Here is a 16,497-nt window from a genome sequence, read left to right as displayed (position 1 = left end):
ACAGCATCATCAGTGACTAACAGGGGAAACCAGGAAGTGTCAGTGCGCAGCAGAGTGGCGCAGCGGAAGCGTGCTGGGCCCATAACCCAGAGGTCGATGGATCGAAACCATCCTCTGCTAATTCTTTATGGGAGTGAGGAGAACGTTTTATTAACGAAAGGAGAAAAACACCGCTTAGAAAGAACTACTTCTATTTTAGAAGTAAGAGTGCTGCGTTCAAAATGACACACGCATCCTTCAGTACTAACAGTGAATGTCTCTCGTTACATCCCAATATTATTGGATCGTTATAAACGGCGCATTCATTTGTTAACGTTTATGTTGCAGCTGGTACAATGTCTTTATTAGAGAACCTTATTCTACAATATTTATATAATTCTACATTTAGACATTTTTAAATTAAATTACTTTACGTACTGCTGAGGGACTGAATCCATAAACATGTGTTTTATACTGTGTATATTAAATTATAGTAAATAGCACTGAGTTACATATCTTGTCTCACCTGAACAGGGGAACATTACCTTTGCTTTACTGATGTGGATGATGGAGAGGACGGAATATAATGTCTGTAATGGAGTAGGGCCATAGGGAGATTAGGATATGAGGGATAGAGGAGATAAGGGATATTGTATAGGATGTACTATATTATAGTATTGATAGGTATATAGATAGGGATTGATTAGAGAATAGGGTAATGAGGAGGATAGATATAGTATATTATAATTATATTATATGATTTATATTTATATTATATTATATTATTATATTATATGATTATATTATACTATATATTATATTATATTATATTATATTATATTATTTATATTATTTATATTACTTATATATTTATATTATTTAATTATATTATTTATATTATATCTATATTTATTGTATTTATATTTTTATATTATTATATTATATCTATATTTATATTATTTATATTTTTATATTATTTAATTTATATTATTATATTATATTATATTATATCTATATTTATATTATTTATATTATTTATATAATTTTTATTATATTATTATATCATATCTATTATCTCTTTAATATATTATATCTATATTTATATTATTTATATATTTATATTATTTAATTTATATTATTTATATTTTTATGCTATATCTATATGTATATTATTTATATTATTTATTTTATATTATTATTTATTTTATATTATTATTTATTTTATATTATTATATTATTTATTTTATATTATTATATTATTTAATTTATATTATGATATTATTTATTTTATATTATTTCTATATTTATATTATTTAATTTATATTATTTATATTATTTATTTTATATTATTATATTATTTATTTTATATTATTTCTATATTTATATTATTTTAATTTATATTATTATTTATTTTATATTATTATATTATTTATTTTATATTATTATTATATTTTTAATTTATATTATTATATTATTTAATTATTATATATTATTATATTATTTCTATATTTATATTATTTAATTTATATTATTTATTTTATATTATTTCTATATTTATATTATTTAATTGATATTATTTAATTTATATTATTATATTTTTTATTTTATATTATTTCTCTAACTCTATTCAGTTTAAACCCTGTCACACAAACAGCTGGACGTCAGGATCCGCGCATGCGCTCTGCAGTCATCACAGAATGACGAGTGCAGAGCCCAAGAAGCGCCAGAGGTAAACAAGCTTTATGTTTCTTCTTTACACTTTTAACTCTCATTTTTACATTTAAACAGCGGAGACAGTTTTATAAAGGTTTCCACTTCCATGACACTTCATCAGGCGACATAAAACTTTTCTCTGTTTGCAGCTGTCACTGTGACTTTTCTGACTGAGCTAGTTAACCTCAGTGGATGCTAACGGTTAGCAGCGTTAGCTCATGTATTCACAGTCAATGGAGAGAAGAGACAACTTCGTATAACAAGACGAACTTAACGAACAACTCCGAACGTTTACTTGTTTCTTTTCCGGTGCAGGTGTCATTTAAAACCCCGCAGTTTTCAAGATTCTTTTTTATTTGGTTGTATGTTTTATAGCTTGCTGCTCTTTGAAGCTAACCCTGTTAGCATTAGCATGTTGCCTCTGTCAAATGTCTGAGCAGCTCCCGAGGGGCGGGATTCGTCTGTCATTGACTGACAACATAGTCGCCCAATGAGAATTCCTAGCAGGCGGGTTTGGACCAATCAGCTTTGTTCACAGAAGACGCTAACAGAGCAGAAAGAAGTGTAAAAAACGAGTTTTTCATTGAATCATTTCTCTCATTGAGTTTGGACGTTGGTGCAGAGAAGCGGCTGATTCGCACGTTTGATCCCTGTTACTTAGACTAAACTCTTTACATTTATGAATAAACTAAACTGAAAAGTTAGTCGGCTGTAACCGTTATCTCCGAGACGTCCTGCATGTGTGATGTAATCACGTCACGTACAGTTGACGTGACCTTTCACCCCATTGAGACAGCTCTCACTTTATTTTTAGTTATTTTTGTTTTAAACAAGTTTCTTGTTTTAAATTATAACTTTCTGAATAATGTTTGGTCTAACAATATATTGTCACCTTGGACATCTTCCACTGTTCTACATTTTATTGACTGTGTGTCAAATGGATGTAAATAAATCCATTTGTAAAGAAAAATCACTCAATCTTCAAACAGTTTATTAAAACGATCAACTAGTTGATGCACATTTACCCGTATCTTGAAATAGTTATTTCTATGGTCTACACTGTATTTATTCCAGATTTTTGCATATCCTGTTCAACAATGCTGCACATATAGTGACAACACGATGACCACCTTTTACCTGTTTCTTATATATTACGTTCCAATTTGCTGTTATGTAGCTTCATAAACTGAATTTGTCAAGCTGTTTGTCAGTATCAGTATTATCATGTTAATTTGTACTAAGCTCTTTGTGAGTAAACCAAGAGTTGCTGAGAACTGGATTCAGATTATTATGATGTCCTGTCAAACCAAAGACATGAGGGTTTAAACTGTTGACCTCTAACAAACATACAAAGTGTGAAACTAAGATGAAGAGCAGGCAGGTGATCATTTTACAGTATCAACATTAGCTTTACAAAGTGTGAATGATGTTTAGATTTTACTGCAAAAAAGCAAGTGAAAAATTAAAATTACTCATGTATCTTTATCCATGTTTCTGAAGATGAAGACTCCTCCAGATAGGTCAGGAATAACTTTTGAGGTTGGAGCACAGCTGGAAGCCCGAGACCGCCACAAGAACTGGTCAGAACCACAAACACAAGTATACAGACATAATAAATCTGGACTTTGTAGTGACATATAAACCTCTTCCAGTTTAGTCATGTTGTGTTAACAGTGAAACTCACCTGTGACTTGCTTTACTTTGAAATTCAGTTACTAACTTTTAACATCTCACCCTGTGTTATGTCAGGTACCAAGCTACAATCGAAAAAATCGACTACGACAAGGAGCGAGTCCTGATCCACTACCGTCAGTGGAGCCGTCGTCATAATGAATGGTTTCAGTGGAACTCGCCATATCTTCGGCCGCTGGAGCGAGTCAGTCTGAGAAGACAAGGCCTGAACGCACAACTCTCCCAACCGGTAGCACACGTTTTATAAGTGCTGATAAAGATTTGGACTAATTTTAACCATCAGAACCAGACTTGTAGCAGTTAAGCTGTTTGTCACAATAAATTATCAGATAAATATGTTTAAATGAAAATGTGTTGAAGTTTCTTCCACTTTGTGTACTATAAGTTCAGCGCCTGTCTTCACTCGTCTTCTTCTTGTTTTCTTTGCTGGACTTGATTTTCTTTCTTTGTCTCAGATGTTTGTTTCAGGCTCAAAGGTTCTGGCCTGTTGGACAGACTGCCGTTTCTACCCGGCCAAGATTCTCAGGGTCAACAAGGATGGTGAGGCTCAAGTTTTACACCTGATGTTATAGAACCCCTGCACTGTGCTGAAACAGTAGTTGAATCATCTAAAAGCCACTTATCAAGTACAATTGGAAACACGCTTTGATTCCTGCTTCTCTATTCATGCAGTGTAAATATAATTTCGGCTGTCTTTAATAAGTTCCTTTAAAAAGTCTGAGTTAGGTAGTTAGAAGTTAGGCAGGAGAATTGATTTCAGTTACGAATTTCTGTCATAATTTCTACCAGTTTATGTTTTTAAATGTATTTTTACACTAACAGTGACGTCTGGTGGTTTTCACAGTTTATAGCAGCTCATGAAGACTGAATTTAATCATTTTAGTCAAAGTCCAATTAGCTGCGAATTGTTAATATTGTAAATGTTACAGTCATTAATTTGTAATAGTTTCATTGAGAAGTGCCGCATTAAAGTGCAATCAACTGTTTTTTTTATTGGCATTATGCAATGTAACGTGAAAATTAGTGAACTCTAACAGTTATTTCATATTAAATTAGTTTATGATTAACTTCTTGTTCATATTAATGGTCATGTTCCCCTCACATAGTTTGTGTGCAGAACTTATAAGCTTGGACCTGTATGGCTACAGTGATTACCACATTACAACAACGGTTCATATTTAAGTCGATGTTTGTTTTCTTGACATAGTAGCACTTTTCTTTATTTATTACAATCCCCAACACCATGTTTGAACTAAGCTTCATCCACCCAATTCACTTTTTATTTAGAGAGCAACTACTGCGACAAGTATTCTAACTGTTAGAGTAACAGTAGTTTTTAAAGTTCATAGTTTCATTACTGAAGTGCATGAAATGTTTTTATCAACTTTTAAAAGCAGCTGTTGTGTTTTTGTGTCAGACTCCTACACGGTGCGTTTCTATGATGGCGTAGTTCGGACTGTGAAGCCCACCAAGGTCAAACCCTTCCCAAAAGTAAGTTTCTCCTGTTACTCCTCCACTGGCTTCACAGCTAAAGTGATTCTAATAGTTAAACTTTTTGTGGAAGCAGAAATCTAGATCTGAGAAAAGTGCTGTGGGAAGCGAGGGATGGGAGGAAGGGGAGAGTGAGGAGGAGGATGGCAGAGAAAGAGAGGACATGGAGGAAGAGGAGAAGGAAGAGGAAATGGAGGAAAAGGTGACATCAGAGGAGAAGGAAGAAAGTGTGGAGGCAGAGAGGAAGAGGAAGGCAGAAGCTTCATCCTCCCAGCACCAGCAAACACCAGCAAAAAGGAGAACAGATGACAGTAAGTTAAATGATGTCTGAGCCTAACAGATGTTCTGTGACAGCAGCAGAAGCCTAACCCTTTGTCTGACGTGTCTGATGCTTATTGACTTCTTCTCTTTCAGATCAGAATCAGTCAGTCACCGCTGACTCCACTCAGCCAGCTCCTAACCCCACACACATCGACAGAGGTAAACATGAGTTTTAACTAATCCTGTAGAGTTACTGTACTGAGTATAAAACAAGGTCGTGTTCAGAGTGAAGCAGATGTTAGAGGCACCACATCTGCAGTTAATGTCAGTGCAAAAGAAATTTGTTTTCTCTTCATAACATTACTGGAGGTAAAGATGCATCCACACGAGTGGAACACTCACCAGGCTTCATTTCAGCACTTCATGACTACATGGAGACAGGACAGAGAGGGAGAGAAGGAAAATAACACCACAGTAATTCCTCCACATCCTTCATATAATAGAAACCTCCAAGTTTGTATTTCTAAACATTGATCGAGCTGAAGGCTGCTGCTTGTGTTGTTACTTTGGAGAGAGAGAAATGTCAGAGGCCGAGCTGAATGCAGAATGACATTTAAGAAAGATGATTTAAGCCAGTTTAACTATATCATTTGTAATTATTTTTAGAAAGTAATATTAGATCTGTAACAGTTCTCTTGTTTTCTCACATGTTTTCTTGTCTTTTCTTTTACTTCAGATGTTCTGTTGGAGCGTCAGGCCCACCTGCCCACCACACACAAATTCAGCAGAGAACCATGTAAAGAAAACAAAGATGTTACACGAAGCAAACACAAACCCGCTTATACGCCACAGCTCTAACGTGTAACTGGAGTTGTTGAGTGAATTCTCTGCTTTCTTCTCCCCCCCCATTCTCCCTTTCTCAGTGTACAGGGTGATAAAGAACCAGCCTCCTCCCATCCTCTCCATTGAGCTGGACCACAACCCCTTCAAGTGTACGGCAACGGGCTGCACCAAGTCATTCAGGAAGGCGATTCTGCTCCACTACCACATGAAGTACTACCACTCCGACCAGCAGCTGGACGAGCGAGGCAGCGAGCAGGAAGGACAGAGGTGTGTTAACGCTCCAGGTCAGACATCTGAAGCTGTTCTAACTACTACTACTAACTGGAGTTGTTGTAGGAGGAAGCGGTCATCATCTGAGGGGGGCGACTACATGTCCGATACGAAGAATGAGAACCAGAACAACACCTGTCAGCGTGATGACAGAGAGCACAGCCCCATAGGAGCAGGTAGGACGTCTGCATGTGCACAAACAAATCAGGTATCAGCTGCAACTGAACAAAAGCAACTGCTACCTGGTTCTTCTCAGACAGTGTTGTTGTGAATCTCGTTTTGTCGCACTGAAAATCAGCACACTGATAAACAGTTGTTGAAAAGATTAAAAGGAGAAACACAGGTGATTTCAGTTTTAATTCAGTGTTGGTAACATGATCTTAAATGAGTTGAGCTTCCACACCCCAGACATTAATATCAGTGGTTCTGACCCGTCTGACCTGCCACTCTGTAAGCAGAAGTCAAGAAGGACGGAGGGAGTGAGAAAACAGGAGAGGGCAGAAAGGAGAGGAAGAACTTCCTGAGAGTCAAACTAAAGAAGAAGAAAAAGAAGAAGAAGAAGAAAAGTCATTCAGGTGAGAGTCGGAGTACAGCCCCAACAAATAACGTCAGGAGACTCAGAACTGCTCCTTATGCAGAGTAGGAAGATGTTCTGTCCTGTTTAAGTATTTTAAACTACCACCTGTTAACAAGCAGCTGCTGCTGCTGCTGCTGCTGCAGCTGCTGCAGCTGCTGCTGCTGCTGCAGCTGCTGCTCCAGACTAAGTTGCTGTAAGGACAAATCCCCAAATTATCACCAGAACACCTGAGTGCACCTGTCCTGTCCACCTCTCACAGTAGCTGATGAAGTTATGTACTATTTGTAGTGTTATGAGTATCATAAAGACGACTGCTTTCGTGTGATTAATTACTGCACTGTTGCTTTATTCTCATCAGGACTCGGCAGTAGTGACGATGAGAACTCAGACAGACCTTCCATCACTCTGAAGCTGTCCACTGGACACCTGGCTACAGACGCACCAGGTGGGAACTCACACACACAAGTACACAAGTACATACACACACTGTGCTATGTTATGTGTATTTCTGTTCTTATTTCTTGTTTTTAAGCTAAAAGAAATACATTAGCACTGATTTCTTTCTGCTGAGTAAAAAAAAACATTTCTGCTGTCAGTCATCCTGAGTACAGCTTGACTGTTGTTACTTTACTCCACTGGCCGACACACAGACCCACCCTCATCTCACTTTCAGTGTTTTCTTACAGATTATTCTGTTGATAATTTAAATCCAGTCGTTCTTATGTTGCAGCTTTTGGCTATGGCTGTGTCTTTGTGACGGCTTTCTTTGTAGCAGCTATGTTTGTTTCTAACTAGATTTTAATTCTTGTCAGTTTGTCTCAGATTTAGCTCTGGTTAAAATAAACATTCTTTTCAACATTGAGTCATTTTTCAGTTCTTCCAACACAACCAATAATCTCTGCATCTTCACATATCTACAGATCTGATTCTTTCTGTCCGACATGGTCAGCAGTGTGTTTTACATGGAGTTTTGTGTTCTGTTATCTTTTATTTTATAGGCATAAATGAACATTTTCAAGCTGAGTTCACTGTGTGACTCTTGAAACTCTTGAAATATTTAAAGTGAAGAAATCAGACTCATCTTTAACATGAGCATCGCTCTCCCTTTCAGTTGATGACGGCAGTGATTGGTCGACACTGACGGCCGAGAGCGGAGAGGATCAGTCTTGGCCTATTGCTATGGAAATGGAGGAGTGTGAGGTGGTGAGGTGTGTGTGCGAGGTGGAGGAGGAGAACGACTTCATGATCCAGGTAACACACACAACAGAGGCTTATTCAACTCAGTTTCAGTCATTAAAGGAGGCGCTCACATTTGCTTCACGTGCACTGATGCAAGGATGGATTTGTCCTTATTTAAATCTTTTCTGTTTGTAGTGCGAATCGTGTCAGTGTTGGCAGCATGGTACCTGTATGGGTTTATATGAAGACAACGTCCCTCACAACTACATCTGCTACTACTGCAGACACAGTGCAGGTGGGACCTTGTACTGTTTCATTCTCATTATAGTGGATGTCCATTCAATGCAGTACGTGAGCTCATATTGAACACATTGACTTGATGAAAATTCAAGTTGGATATAAACCTTTTCAAATTGGAGTTATCTAAATTAATGTCATTTTAAAAAACCCTGTGATGAAGTACTATAAAACAAGTGGAAACAGATGTATTTGTACCATTAGAGTGAGGGTCTTTTAACAAAACAGTGTTTAACAACCTGTTTAACTGTGGAGCAGGTACGAGCAAATATGAAGTCACGTTAGGTAACAACACCTGTGGAGTAGAAATCAGAGAAACATAATAAATCAAAAAATGTTCATTGAAAGAAAAAGTGTGAGTAACTCTACCTGTAGGCTTAACATCAACACACTGTTCAATTCAGTCGTGATGTTTAACATTTTAGTTTACAAATGTCTTTCAAACTAAAAGTGAAGTTTAATTGTTAAGTTGTGGATTTCTTCAGTGAGCAGTAGATCAACATACAACATTAACAAATAAAATATAGAACGAGTCTATTGAATAATAAGTAGACTTTGACTATGGACTGTGTGTGTGATTACTGTCTTTCTATTGTGGTTCCATTTAATCACTCAGGTTGGAGGCGGGCCCAGTGTTTCCTGTCAGAGCCTGATTTGCTGATATCTGGTCACATGTTTGGTCTGTCGTGTGTGAAGGAGAACTACTCCGAGACCAACGCCTCCAAGATCTCACTCACCAACCGTCTGCTGGCGCACACACAAGGCCTGAGTCAGGTCCTCAGTGGGCTGCAGCTCAAAATCAGCCTGTTACAGTGAGTACAGTTACACCAGTGAGCAGAATACAGTTACACCAGTGAGTACAGCTATACCAGTGAGCAGAGTACAGTTACACCAGTGAGTACAGCTATACCAGTGAGCAGAGTACAGTTACACCAGTGAGTACAGCTATACCAGTGAGCAGAGTACAGGTACACCAGTGAGTACAGTTACACCAGTGAGCAGAGTACAGTTACACCAGTGAGCAGAGTACAGTTACACCAGTGAGTACAGTTACACCAGTGAGTACAGTTACACCAGTGAGCAGAGTACAGTTACACCAGTGAGCAGAGTACAGTTACACCAGTGAGCAGAGTACAGTTACACCAGTGAGCAGAGTACAGTTACACCAGTGAGTACAGCTATACCAGTGAGCAGAGTACAGGTACACCAGTGAGCAGAGTACAGTTACACCAGTGAGCAGAGTACAGTTACACCAGTGAGCAGAGTACAGTTACACCAGTGAGCAGAATATAGTTACACCAGTGAGTACAGCTATACCAGTGAGCAGAGTACAGGTACACCAGTGAGTACAGTTACACCAGTGAGCAGAGTACAGTTACACCAGTGAGTACAGTTACACCAGTGAGCAGAGTACAGTTACACCAGTGAGCAGAGTACAGTTACACCAGTGAGTACAGTTACACCAGTGAGCAGAGTACAGTTACACCAGTGAGCAGAGTACAGTTACACCAGTGAGCAGAGTACAGTTACACCAGTGAGTACAGCTATACCAGTGAGCAGAGTACAGTTACACCAGTGAGTACAGTTACACCAGTGAGCAGAGTACAGTTACACCAGTGAGTACAGCTATACCAGTGAGCAGAGTACAGTTACACCAGTGAGTACAGTTACACCAGTGAGCAGAGTACAGTTACACCAGTGAGTACAGTTACACCAGTGAGCAGAGTACAGTTACACCAGTGAGCAGAGTACAGTTACACCAGTGAGCAGAGTACAGTTACACCAGTGAGTACAGCTATACCAGTGAGCAGAGTACAGTTACACCAGTGAGCAGAGTACAGTTACACCAGTGAGTACAGTTACACCAGTGAGCAGAGTACAGTTACACCAGTGAGTACAGTTACACCAGTGAGCAGAGTACAGTTACACCAGTGAGCAGAGTACAGTTACACCAGTGAGCAGAGTACAGTTACACCAGTGAGCAGAGTACAGTTACAATGAGTACAGTTACACCAGTGAGTACAGTTATACCAGTGAGCAGAGTACATTTACAATGAGTACAGTTACACCAGTGAGTACAGTTACACCAGTGAGTACAGAACAGTTACACCAGTGAGTGAAGTTACTTTGGTGACATCCATTTGTTGGTCTGTCCTCGCAGCTCTCCATCCCATCCTGACCTGCAGCTGTGGAGGTTGCCATGGAGACGAGACGAGGGACTGACATTGGCATCCAGCCCGAAAGGCGAGCCGACCGTCTGCTACGTCAGCAGCGAGCACTGCTACCAGAAGCCTGGAGCATCATGGGAAAAAGGGGATAGAGGGCAGACAGCTGCAGTGAAGCAGGAACAGGACTCAGAACAGAAGGTACAACCTGCAGAACCAAGCATCACAGAATAACTTGAACTAAACCTTTAAAGGTCCCCCTGCCTCCAGTAGATCAGGATGTTACCTCAGCTTTCAAAAAATGACTTATAGTTTACATGAGCTTCTCTTCACACTGAGAAATTATCAATCTTTAAATCTTTAGATCCAAACTAGCTGGACTATTAAAATCCATCATATCATTTCTCATTGTCTTAAGTTCATACATTTTCAATGATGAATTCTAACCTAACGTTATGAACATGAAGTTGGTTTCATTTTCCACACACCTGCTCACCTTTTCATCCAGGATCTCACCAGACTCTGAGCTTCTGTTTCTTCTCTATTTTCCCTATTCAGCAGAAATGTTTCTGCATATAAACATGACAAGCTGTTGTTTGATTCTACAAGAAGACGTGATGGTCTCACAGGGTTTCTGTGTTGTTGACCTTCAGAGGTGCAGTGCTGTCTGGTGTATTCACTCAGTCAGTCCTTCACTCCTTCCTGACCGCCAGGTTAAAGCATTGGTGCAAATATGAATTCCTGCTGTGAGTTATCCTTCTTCTCCAGCTGATGTTTTAATCAGCTCTCTTACTCCTGTGACTTGGCAGCTTATGTCAAATACACGTGACCAAAGCCTAAGAGGTGGGGAGGATGTGGGAGGTGAAAAAGCAAAAGCTCAGCTCACAGAGCCACAGAAACCTTTAGTAGACTCAGCAGCTCGTGTTCACAACACTGTGTTGGATCCTGCTGTTGCTATGAGACCAGTGAAAACCAGTTTGAGGCTCTGGGCCTATTCTGGTAAATGTTTGTCTATTTTTACCTTCTTGTGCTCTAAGGGTATGAGCACAATGCAGAGCGCTTCACAGAGGAAACTGTGCTAATATGAAAACCACAGTCTGAATGTTTTTCAATACACTGTTAAAACTGTGTTTAATGAAGTGATGTGAGGTTGTGACCATGTTTCTCCTCTAATGTCACAGGAATGACATCATCACAACCTTTTCCTCTAACTCCTCTTATTTCACGCAGATGTTGACGCAGCAGTTTTACCAGATGTTATATATGTGGTCTCCTCTGAAACAGGAAATGTGATGGTTTGTTTCTGTAGGAAATAAAGTGTGAAGACGACTACTACCCAGTGACGGATGCTAGAACAGAAAATAACGCTACGATGCAAACAGACACACACACAAACACCAGCTTTAAAGTGGAAAGGTGTGCAGACAGCGAGGAACGCACACACTCTCAGACACACACACCTGCACCTTGTCCAGCGTCTGTGGCCGAGTGTGAGCTGAACCTGCTGGAACACGTCGAGTCTCTTCACCATCAGATCAGCGCCAGGATGGACCTGATAGAGCGAGAGCTGGACGGTAACACACACACACACACACACAGCTTGGACTAAAATGAAAATCTACAATATTTACTGATGTGCTGCTAAATCTAACTCACTAACTAAAGCTTGGTATCATTTGATCTATCCATCTATTTACACATTTGTTTTCCAAAATCAGCGTTTCCACTTAGTGTTATGGTTTTATATGTTTTATACAAACTCAATGCTCTTTAAACCGTGTCTGTAAAACATCATCAACATGTTAATTTATTAATTATTAATGACCATGAAGCTCAGTGTTATTAATATATTTTTACAGTGTACGAACAGACTCTGACCCCGTCTCTCTATATGTCTGTGTTATTAATATATTTTTACAGTGTACGAACAGACTCTGACCCCGTCTCTCTCTGACCCCGTCTCTCTCTATGTCTCAGTGTTATTAATATATTTTTACAGTGTACGAACAGACTCTGACCCCGTCTCTCTCTATGTCTCAGTGTTATTAATATATTTTTACAGTGTACGAACAGACTCTGACCCCGTCTCTCTCTGACCCCGTCTCTCTGACCCCGTCTCTCTCTATGTCTCAGTGTTATTAATATATTTTTACAGTGTACGAACAGACTCTGACCCCGTCTCTCTCTGACCCCGTCTCTCTCTGACCCCGTCTCTCTCTATGTCTCAGTGTTAGAGTCCTGGTTGGACCACTCGGGTGAGCTCGAGCCTCCTGAGCCTTTGTCCCGTCTCCCACAGCTCAAACAGCGAATCAGGCGGCTGCTGTGTGACCTGTGCATCGTGAGACGCCTGTCCGTCTACCGCTGACGCTCTTCACTCCTTACCCGCCGACCCTTGACCTTTGACCTTGCGAGTCACTAGCTGGTAGTGAACAGTGAACAGACTGGCTGACTGGCTGGTGAGGCTCACACAGACTCACACACTGGTCGAGCACAAATCTCAGAGCTCAGCTGAATCCGGAGAGAAACTGTGGTTTGTTTCCACACAGTTGCAGGACAGCGTCCCCTGGTGGAGACCAGGTGCACTGCAGGTGCACACAGAAGAGATTATGTTTCACAAAAGTACAAGAGCATTTCACAAACATCCTGCAGCAGGACTCCAGATGCTCTGGAGCTTATTTGAGGTTTGATTATTGATTGATTTGGTTTACGATGACAATAATGTTTGTCTGCTTGAAGAGCTACAGAGTGTGTGACGTGTTAACGTCTCACTGAAGTTACAGCTGAGTTTAGACTGAACTTTGATTTACTCCCTGCATTTGTCTTGACATTCAAAGGATTTGTAGCAGTTTGCAGCTGCTGTTTGAAAGGCTGGTGTGATGTAGGAATGAAAACCTACACCGTCGGCTGTTTCCTACGGTGAAACTTAGGTGATGTAAATTAAGTTTCACCAGAAGAACATATGTTGCAGCTGTGATGAGAATTATTGGATCAGACAGTTCAAATATTCTGCTCTGACATTTCCATCTGCACACAGGCATGAGCAGATGCTGCTGTTTACATCAGTCAGACCTCTGCAGCTACAGTCTGATATTAAAGTGTTGAGAGACTCCAAGTAGATGTACATTAAAATCCACCGTGCATATGGACATAAAACATTTATCAGCTAACACACGTAGTCATCAGCTCCCGGCTCTGTCTCAAGCTCAGTTCCGTTTTCTCTCGTGATATTTGTTTATCAGGTTGTAGATGAATCTTTCTACTTTTTTAGATTCGTAAACACTTTTTACAAGAGCACACGCGTGCAGGACAAAAGTCTGCAGACAGGGAAAATAGAGCAGTGACTGGATGAAAGGAGAGATGGATCTTTACATGGAGTGATGCCTCCCTGTATTTAAAACAAGTCTTAATGAAATGCACAGAACATGTCTGCAGAAGAACGGAACAGCTCGTGCTCTGTTCTCTCAGTCTGCTCCAACACCTTCTGCAGAGAACATTTCAAAATCTGATTATTGATCTGCTGCATGTGTACGCGGAGTGACAGTAACCAGGTTACCACAGTGCATGCCAACACACTGACAGGTTCACGTACTGTAGTTGTGTTCTAGAGCTTTCAGCAGCATCTCTCAGGCTTCTTTAGCTCCTAATAAGTGGCTGTAGTGTGGGTGCTGTTATTTTCCATTTAGTCTCGACAGGTTTGAAGCAGGACGTTCATGTTTACCTTTGTCTCTGTATATAAAACTAATTCACAGTTAGTTAGTGTTTCTTACTAAACAGCATGAGAAGCATTTTCAGTAAAATAAACTAAAATGTAAATATGAACGTTACATTTGAATGTTTTATACAAACTGCAAACGGCTGCAGATTTATTTTGATAAAAACAATTTTTGGGCTATTGGAGGAAACAGCTTGAGATATTTTGAGAAAGATTTTATAATTCCTAGAAAAAGCAGTTACTGTTACTCTTAGTACTACAGATTACAGGTACTGTCCTGAAATACTAGATTTTGTTTTGTTGATGACCATCATGTGAACATTTTGCTTATAATATTTAGACTTTTATTCTGAAAATAAAGACCACAGGATTAGGCAGGAAGTGTGTTTTTGTTAGTCTGAAGAGGAATTTTCAGCTATTTCACATCTTAACAAAGCTCTTTGTTAACAGTGGCCGTTATACTCTGAAATAAATGTTCCCGTTAAACCTGATGTGTTTTAAATTCATTTTCTTCGGTAGTTTCAGATGTTCCACAGCAGTGGATCTAGAACCACCATGAAAGTGGTTCAGATCTGACATGACGCCTAAACAAAAACCTCAGCGAACCCAGAATAGTTAAACCAGCTGCCAACCAAACTCCATAGAGTTTTATAAACGTTTAAAAGCTAACTACATGTAACATTTTATTTATTATATCCTTCATTTTTCTTTTTATTAAAATTAAAACTACTTTAAAATAGTTTTCTGCCTAGTTTAGTTGTTTCACATTAATTTTATTTGGTGTGTTTGTTAAATTGAGCCATAATTTGCAAGTTAACAAGAAACTGAAGTTTGGAGGTTTTACTCTGAAATCACCTACTTCAACTAAAACAGAACAATCCATCATAAAATGTTAAATGTTATTTACAGACAACAATGTGCTGTAATTAACACATCATCTGTTTGTGGTTTGTTTTATCATCTGCAAAAAAAAAAGGTTCAAAATGTTTCTAAATACATTTATTTTATCATCTGAACAAGAAGCTTTGACAAAAAACAGATTATTGAAAAGGAAAATGTGTAAAAAAATAATGACAGAACAGATTTCAACGGTGTCCTGATAACGTGTGTGTGGTCACGTCAGTCGACTCGAACACACGGTGAGAGGTTTTCCTCTGAGGGACGTGAGTGTTAAGTTGTGTGTTTCTGTCGTTCCAAGCAGACAGATGGTCTCGCTGTGTGTTCACAGGACCACAGGACACTCCCCTATGGTGTGTGTGTGTTAGTTACAGTAGTTCGAACACACTCGCAGTCCGTTGAACAGAGCGTCCACTTCTTTGAACCGTGTTGTTCTTTTAGACATGTTTAAAAACCTCTAATGGACAAAGTAGTGATAATAATATAATATGATACCACAGGTGGAGGTGGGTGGTGTTAGTGTAATTTTTTTCTGAGTGGTTTTTGGAGGAGGTGTATGTGACTCTGTGAGTCTGGGGTCAATTCTCTGCACATCACGCTGCAGACAGTACTTAACATGTTAATGCATCATGGTCCTCAGAGGATGAACTGTAACAATATTGTAGTCTGGGAGAAGGAACAGTTCAGATTATCATCAGGGACAGAACGGACTGAGTGGAACCTTCTGTGAGGCCAAAATACTAAATATGAAGAAAACTAAATGTTCACAGATGTTCTGAGTTCTTATTATTTATACATGAAATGTTGTTAGAAACTGTTTTAATCAGTGTCAATAAATAAGTGAGCTGAGGCTGACTCAGTAGGATTCATCCTCTGGACACCATGCATGTGCATAAATCACCCAGGAGACACAGTACCGCGTGCTGCCTTCTTTACCTCCAGAAGCGTGGAACACATCACACTTTATTCAGTTCACACGGCCACTCGAGAACCCACAGATTCTTTTATCTGATTCGCTGCCTCAGTCGTCGACTCTTTGTTTTCTCATCTTGCTGCGTCGTTAGTGAAGTTTGCATCACTCCCACATCGATCTGGAAACAAGGAGGCAGAGCGAGTGATACAGTACTGTACTGTGTAGTTGGAGTATTCTGCAGAGTAGTACTAAGTACTAAGTACTAAGTATTAACCACATACTGGTTAAAACTGATGCATGAGTCATTTTTACACATCACTAGTTAAAATCCAATAATATCTTATTCACTTCAGTAAACTGAGCCTTCTGCTCTGCTCTCAGTACTTGTACACAGTGGTAGTTTTTACTTAATGACTTAATGTAGTATTTCTCCCACAGTCTTACCGAGTACAGGTGACCTCTGACACCTGGCTGTGACGTCACGGTCTGACCACGTGACCGCTGAATG

The 16,497-nt window shown here is 39.2% G+C and overlaps 1 protein-coding gene and 1 non-coding gene across 5 annotated transcripts; both read left to right on the top strand.

The window, feature by feature from the left end:
- Nucleotides 1-48: 48 nt before the first annotated feature.
- trnam-cau lies at nucleotides 49-120 on the top strand. The gene has a single exon. It is a non-coding gene; the product is annotated as a tRNA-Met (tRNA).
- Nucleotides 121-1,619: 1,499 nt separating this feature from the next.
- LOC113167577 (PHD finger protein 20-like) lies at nucleotides 1,620-14,670 on the top strand. 4 transcript variants are annotated; one of them, XM_026368325.1, is made up of 18 exons: nucleotides 1,620-1,708; nucleotides 3,193-3,272; nucleotides 3,442-3,613; nucleotides 3,840-3,924; nucleotides 4,802-4,875; nucleotides 4,952-5,186; nucleotides 5,290-5,355; nucleotides 5,873-5,932; nucleotides 6,060-6,246; nucleotides 6,316-6,425; nucleotides 6,708-6,824; nucleotides 7,185-7,271; nucleotides 7,938-8,077; nucleotides 8,201-8,300; nucleotides 8,919-9,114; nucleotides 10,464-10,668; nucleotides 11,777-12,041; nucleotides 12,696-14,670. In XM_026368325.1, the coding sequence occupies exons 2-18, from the start codon at nucleotides 3,193-3,195 to the stop codon at nucleotides 12,830-12,832; spliced, it is 2,316 nt and encodes a 771-aa protein (XP_026224110.1). In that variant the 5' UTR covers nucleotides 1,620-1,708; the 3' UTR covers nucleotides 12,833-14,670. The 4 variants fall into 4 exon arrangements, with proteins under 4 accessions (XP_026224110.1, XP_026224109.1, XP_026224111.1 ...); XM_026368324.1 differs by having other exon boundaries at nucleotides 4,949-5,186; XM_026368327.1 differs by having other exon boundaries at nucleotides 1,669-1,708; nucleotides 3,193-3,291; nucleotides 4,949-5,186.
- Nucleotides 14,671-16,497: the final 1,827 nt, after the last annotated feature.

Source organism: Anabas testudineus, chromosome 7 (genome assembly GCF_900324465.2).
Source record: "Anabas testudineus chromosome 7, fAnaTes1.2, whole genome shotgun sequence".
In the NCBI taxonomy this organism is placed as follows: domain Eukaryota; kingdom Metazoa; phylum Chordata; class Actinopteri; order Anabantiformes; family Anabantidae; genus Anabas; species Anabas testudineus.
The sequence above is the reverse complement of the archived record's forward strand: the minus strand, read 5'-3'. Positions and strand labels throughout refer to the sequence as shown.

Coding starts and splice junctions, on each gene's coding strand:
- LOC113167577 (XM_026368324.1), top strand. CDS start 3,193: ATGAAGACTCCTCCAGATAGGTCAGGAATAACTTTTGAGGTTGGAGCA. Junction 6,426..6,707: donor GCACAGCCCCATAGGAGCAG/GTAGGACGTCTG, acceptor CTCTGTAAGCAG/AAGTCAAGAAGGACGGAGGG. Junction 8,301..8,918: donor CTACTGCAGACACAGTGCAG/GTGGGACCTTGT, acceptor TTAATCACTCAG/GTTGGAGGCGGGCCCAGTGT.